This window comes from Seriola lalandi, unplaced genomic scaffold, assembly GCF_002814215.2.
Source record: "Seriola lalandi dorsalis isolate HSWRI2012SDOR001 ecotype SW California unplaced genomic scaffold, Sedor1 jcf7180002054885, whole genome shotgun sequence".
Taxonomy (NCBI): domain Eukaryota; kingdom Metazoa; phylum Chordata; class Actinopteri; order Carangiformes; family Carangidae; genus Seriola; species Seriola lalandi.
Window position 1 is genome coordinate 4766456 of NW_019525437.1, and position 6862 is coordinate 4773317.

General features: G+C 40.0%; 1 protein-coding gene across 1 annotated transcript in view; it reads right to left on the reverse strand.

The window, feature by feature from the left end:
* Positions 1-6862, reverse strand: part of LOC111671796 (uncharacterized) — an 8511-nt gene that overhangs the window by 1096 nt on the left and 553 nt on the right. Inside the window, exons 3-5 of the mRNA XM_023429002.2 lie at positions 1031-1132; positions 599-700; positions 335-496 (exon numbers count right to left, since the gene is read on the reverse strand). Coding sequence (XP_023284770.2) covers positions 335-496; positions 599-700; positions 1031-1132 — 366 coding nt within the window. The remainder of the gene's footprint in view (positions 1-334; positions 497-598; positions 701-1030; positions 1133-6862) is intronic.

The following is a 6862-nucleotide window of genomic DNA, read 5'->3' on the forward strand; positions in this document are numbered from 1 at the left end:
AATATATTTCATTACTTTCATCCACTGGTTGATTTTCCAGATCTCAGAAGTAGAATTTAGTTTAAAAAACTTGGAGGTAGTAGAAGAGAGTAAAAGAAGACCCACCACTCATTTGAAAGCAGCGGTCCTGGATTCCCCTACACTGTGTTGGAGTGCTGCAGTTAGTGTCGAAGTGTGAGTCACAGGATAAACACTGTAGGCTGTTACTTGAATGAGGATCCGGGACTGAATGTATCACAAAATGAAAACAACATGTCAGAGGAAAGTTTCCAATATTCTTCCCTTATCTACGATCATCTCATCTTAAATAAAATAGTCATCCATCTGTACTTACAAGGTAGTGTTGCCGAGTTGCAGTTATCTGTGTTGCAGCACAGAGTAGATGCAAATACATCCATATAACCCCAGTTCTGTGAAACGGTCTGAGAGACTGGACATATCACGGATGGTACACACGACTTGACGATTTGCTGTGCTGGAGTTCCAGATGTAGTGACTACAGAGACTGAGAGCAGTTTGTTAATGTTGATGGAAAGCACTTGTAACTTTGCAGTACATGTATCTAACTGAAAAGTAATGGACATGAACAAAAGACTACCTTCAATGGAAGTTGTTATACACATCATCTCTGAGGAACATGTAACTGGTTTTGTGTCTGAACATTGTCGATCTGTGCAATTTTGACACACAAATGCTTCAGCTGCAATGGAGAGAAAAATAGTGAAAACATATCAAGTCAAATGTGTGAGGTCTTCAGGGTTAAAGGGGTTTGTTTCTGTTGCCCACAAAGATTTTAAGACATAATGGTTGTAATGGTTAAACATTATTTAAACTTTCTAATATACACTGCTAGACTCTTATTATTTAGTTCTTTAGCTGTTATGTAAATGATATGATAAATAATCCATTATTTATTTAACTTTTTGAATTTCTTTTTATGGTTCTGGTAAGATGTAGGACTTTCTAAATGTTTTAAATTAATTTCAGTAGTTACCTGCTGCAACTCTAATGTAAGAAGAAGTAGCATTACCTGTGCTGGAGAGCGCCCACAGCAGAGTCAGAGAGAGGATCAGCTTCATCATGATGTGGAGGTGAGCACTGCAGATTAGTTTTCCTGGAATAGACACTTCACCTCATCAGCACTTCGTTATATACTCTACAGGTGTTGAATACATTTATGACAGATGCAGGCGTATAAACGTTGGAGATTGGGCGTTTTCCCATTTGTATAGTATGATGATCCAGTCTCCTCTATTAGGTGGAAAAACATGTTGACACACCTTCCAACGCCCTTTATAGTTAAGTTTTGACTTGTCTTGGATTTCCAACCAACACCAAAAGATATATAAATTTTTCTGAATTCCACATTCAAGTGAGGATGATTTCGTTTGATACTTCCTTCTCTCTACTGCTTTCTGACAAGATTTTTTCTTCTTTTTTTGTCCTGTCCTGTTTTCTACTTCTTTATTTTTTATTTTTTCATGTATGTTAATTTCACACATTGAATGCCTGTCTCCGTTTTCCTCCTGATCCACAGGAACAGTTAGTGTGTTAGTCCAGTCCAGGTATAATACACAGCCAGTTTAGGGAGATGCTCTTAAAGAAGAGATGAGGTGGTTGATTTTCCAGATCTCAGGAGAGTTCAGGGATACAGTAGCTTCATTACAACCACATCAGTTCACTAGATACAAACAACCACTGCATGCTGTTAGTGTTAAACCCTTGAAAAATATGCTGTAATCCAATGCACAGCCAAAATGAGTGACAGCAACAGCTGTTTCTACAATTCTACAGCCATAATCACAGCTACAGGCAGCAGCAGCCACTTCAGCTCTATGAACCTGCTCTGCTGGAAATCTACAGTATTTAGTTACAACACAGATGTGGTGAGCGCCTGAGCCAGCCACTCACACTGTGGTCATCCAGGGACGTTGGAATGAATGATATATATCATAACCATACTACATCAGCAGGTAGTTTTTGATTTGTAATTTGTTTAGTGTGATGTATCATTCAGCGAGCAGAAGGCAAAAGGAAACACCTAAGACTTTCTTTGATGATCATGTCTTGTGTTGGACATCGTGTCAACAGGGAGGAAACTGTCTGACTCACATTGCCCTTCCTCATATTATCACACAGCTTGCTTTACCCGTTAGTTTACCCAACCAGGCAGGTTAGGTTATATAGCTATATTACTGTTGCACCACCCAGTGTAGTAACTGTCTCACCTTGAATGTCAGTTTAGTACTGAAACTCCCCAGCCTCACATATTGTCTTTCTCCTGACCCTACAGCTGTAAGGCCTTCATGTCAAGAACAACTGACTCTTTAACTGGGGAAATGTAGAAGGAGATGTGTCTGTAATGACTGTCCATGTGACTAAACAGTTGATTCAACTAAATATCCTAACTTTATTGAACTTGTTTTCTCAAATTCCATTAACTCAGTCTTCCATTTTCTAAAACTCATAAAACAACAACATTTTTAACCGGAGTTCAGTTAACTCACACTTTTAAGGCAGGAAAAGGACGAACTAGTTTGAGGTGCTTAAACTTTAGTTCAACCTATACAAACCAAATATTGTACATTTTACTTCAAACATAATGTATATTGGACCCGTCAAACACAAAATGAAGACAAAGTTGAAAGAATCCAACTGCACTTATGTGGCACCCTGGACATTTCATGAGCTAAGATTGTTTCCAGAATTGTGTTTGGATTAGTTTGTGTTATTAACTTTGCCCCCCCCCACCATTATTTTTCTGATTATTATTATTTTTAATACTTGTGTAAATAGGAGAAAACTCACCTGATTTCAGTTGAAGTTTGCTTAGTTATATTACTTCTCACCAATACATGGCGGTAGCAGCCTTGTAATCTGAATGACTGACGCTCTAAACCTTCGTTAAAGGAACTCCGCTCAGTCATATCAAAGACAGTCATAGTTACAGCAGCGTGATGGAAAATTCACAGACTGTCTTTCTGTTTGGTTGCAGTTGCAGCATTTCTGGGTAAAAATAAAATCCTCTTGCACCTGGATCACCAGTGTCTGCATTCAGTGTGTAACACTTACACTAGGTTCTTTCTTTTCTTTTCCTTTTTTTTTTTTAAAACAACTTATTTATAACACATGGGTGATAAATAATCCTTTCCTAACCACAAGAACAAAAAAAAGCCAAACAAACAGGATTGAAATGTTGAAATAAGATAATATTAAAGAAATAAACAAGTAGAAAGAGTTGAGGCATTAAAATAAACAACATTTATGTACAGTATACAGTTTATTGTTATGATGATAATATTGTTAACTATAGATTCAATATGCTTGTTCTTCAAGATGACAACTTACTGTATTTGAAAGAGAACAAATCTATATTTATGGATTTAGAGCTCAGCTAATCAATCCAGTTTTGGATCGTGGTAGGTGCTCAGGAGTGGAGTGCACCAGCTGAGCGGAACAAAATAGAAACAAAAAGACCTTTATTAAGTGTTTTAGCTGTGTGGAGTGCACAGCTAAAGCAGAAACTACTGAAGATTATAGTGATTTCAAGGCAAAGTACGACTTGAAAATGATGTATGCCGTTATTTTTGTGCCTCATTCCTGAGAGCACAGTGGGACTTTGTGCCTCTACCAGATTTTTAATACTGGGTTTTTAACATCGCTTCCGGTTCCATTTGGCAGTGCTTCCATTTGGTACTAGCGACCTGATTGGTGATGAAACAGCCAATCATGATTACTTTTTCCAAGTGTGTGATTGGCTGGTTTTGTGGCACATTGTAACGCTGTGCAATGAGCGAGCGTGCAGGCAGAGTTCAGCGTGGCCAGAGCAGACATGTTGAGAGCGCAATGGGAGACAGAGATCTGTGAGAGAACTGTCTAAAACTGAGTGACAGACATTAGTATTGTGTGACTATGTGGATAATAGCAATCGGAGAAATACATTTATTGAGCACAGAATAGATTTTTGTTTGCTCCATTTAAGTTAAAAATATTTTTTCTTTAAACTATAATTTGTGCATTTTCATAATCTATTTGCTTGTGCTCAGCAAGTTCCACTGTGCACTCAGGAATGTGGCACAAAAATAATAATAATGATGCACCCTTCTTTGTCGGGATTATCGGCAATGATAAGTTATCCAAAGTCTATAATTTATACATTTTTAGAGTTATAAGGCTGAGAGTTCGCAATCTTGATACACTTCTTCTGAACATTTCTGAATGTGAATTCTTCAAATTGTTACTGTGAGTTAAGATAATAAATATCCCCGGCTTGTATTTCACTACAGCCGTTATAAGGGTCAAATGATGTTACCCAAATCACATTGACTTTCAATGGTCCACATTTGAAAACCTCATCACGGAAGACAATTTTCTATAGCTACCTGAAATGCTATGTCTAAAACACACTAATCAATAACAGAAAAGAGTTCACCTTTAGAAATGTTCATGTGAAGCGTATCAAGAATGCTACTTCTCAGTCTAATAACTGTAAATGTAACTTACCATCACTGATAAACCCTACAAAAAGTAGTGTATCATTTACTTAGAAATCATCACAATATTTGGTAGTCTCCACTTTAGCTGTGCGTTTTGTTTTCTGTTTAGATTTTGCTCTTCCCTTTTTGATCATGAGAAAGAAAACCGCCTTGAAATTCATTGTTAATTTTTGTATTTTAAAATGAAAATCAAATAACCACTTGTTTTTTTTGTTTGTTTGTTAAAACCTTACTGATATAAAAATCAAATAACCAAAAGATACATGGACCCAGGAACTACCACAGAGGTGGTTTTGAGAGATGTTTACATATCTGTCTGTCTGTCTGTCTGTCTGTCTTTCTGTCTGTCTGTCTGTCTGTCTGTCTGTTGTCAGCGTGATACAAACATGGGTGTGCTCCATAGTTATGGGTCGGAATGACACCATGTCGTTATGTATCGCTGGTGTGATCCCATCTGTATCCCATTGCTGTATTTATTTGATATGACAAATGATCAAGTCTCCTGTATTCTATAGCCTGATAAGGATGGCTGTTCCTAAATCGATGTTGGATGGATGGATGTTCATTGGAGCTAAAATGACAATTGGTAGATCCAATCCACAGCAGTTATTTTAACACTATTAAAGTTTTAAGTATATTTTTAAAGCTAAATGTTCAACATTTTCTGTATCCATTGTCTTTATTGTCAGCATATGCTGATTTTTCTTTTTCTTTTTTCATCATTGTAGACTGTTATTCTGACAAAACATTTAACACAACACAACAAGATGGGCATTTTCATGGGTGTTTTCATTCATTTATTTCAGTCTTGAATATTATTAAGTATTATATTACTACAATTTGAAACATACATATTAAATAATGTGAGTACATACCAAGTATATTAAATCTGTGAAAGTTTTTTTTCTCTCTGTTATGTGGTCATGCATGTCTCTATTGCATCTGTACCTTTTCATCCCACCTCAGCCTCACCCAAACTCCATCCGCGTTTTACTCATTTTTGATTTTTTAGGCCCTGTGACTCCAACTAATGACAGCAGAGAACAATAAACCCAAGTCAAATCATTCTTTCAGAGTCCTTCTGGTGGCTTCACAGGTGTTTCGTCCATGTTTTCCTGTGTTCTAATAGAGGGTAAGGACAAGGAGACCAAGCAGTAGATGGATCATACCCAGCTGGTTGCAGCAGGCGTCACTGGCAGTTGTTGTAGTCGTGGTTGATTGTGTTGCAGAGGTGGAGGTTGTTGTAGTTGGTGCAGTGGTTGTTGTAGTTCTGGTTGGTGCAGTGGTTGTTGTTGGGGCAATGGTTGTTGTTGGGGCAGCGGTTGTTGATGTAGGGGCAGTGGTTGCTGTAGTTGTAGTTTGTGCAGTGGTTGTTGTTGTAGGGGAAGTGGTTGTTTGTAGTTGTAGTTGGTCAGTGGTTGTTGTGGTTGGGGCAGTGGTTGTTGTTGGGGCAGCGGTTGTTGTTGGGGCAGCGGTTGTTGTGGTTGGGGCAGCGGTTGGTTGTTGGGGCAATGGTTGTTGTTGGGGCAGCGGTTGTTGATGTAGGGGCAGTGGTTGTTGTAGTTGTAGTTTGTGCAGTGGTTGTTGTTGTAGGGGAAGTGGTTGTTGTAGTTGGGTCAGCAGTTGTTGTGGTTGAGGCATCAGTTGTTGTTGTTGGGGCAGCGGTTGTTGTTGGGGCAGCGGTTGTGGTTGGGGCAGCGGTTGTTGTTGTTGTTGGGGCAGCGGTTGTTGTTGTTGGGGCAGCGGTTGTGGTTGGGGCAGCGGTTGTTGATGTAGGGGCAGTGGTTGCTGTAGTTGTAGTTTGTGCAGTGGTTGTTGTTGTAGGGGAAGTGATTGTTGTAGTTGTAGTTGTAGTTGGGTCAGTGGTTATTGTGGTTGGGGCAGTGGTTGTTGTTGGGGCAATGGTTGTTGTTGGGGCAGCGGTTGTTGTTGTTGGGGCAGCGGTTGTGGTTGGGGCAGCGGTTGTTGTGGTTGGGGCAGCTGTTGTTGTTGTTGGGGCGGCAGTTGTTGTAGGGGCAGTAGTTGTTGTTGGGGCAGTGGTTGTTGTTGTTGGGGCAGCGGTTGTTGTTGTTGGGGCAGTGGTTGTTGTTGTTGGGGCAGCGGTTGTGGTTGGGGTAGCGGTTGTGGTTGGGGCAGCGGTTGTTGTGGTTGGGGCAGCAGTTGTTGTGGTTGGGGCAGCGGTTGTTGTGTTGGGGCAGCGGTTGTTGTGGTTGGGGCATGGTTGTTGTAGTTGTGGTTGGGGCAGCGTTTGTGGTTGGAGCAGCAGTTGTTGTGGTTGGGGCAGTGGTTGTGGTTGGGGCAGCGGTTGTGGTTGTTGGGGCAGCAGTTGTTGTTGTTGGGGCAGCAGTTGTTGTTGTTGGGGCAGC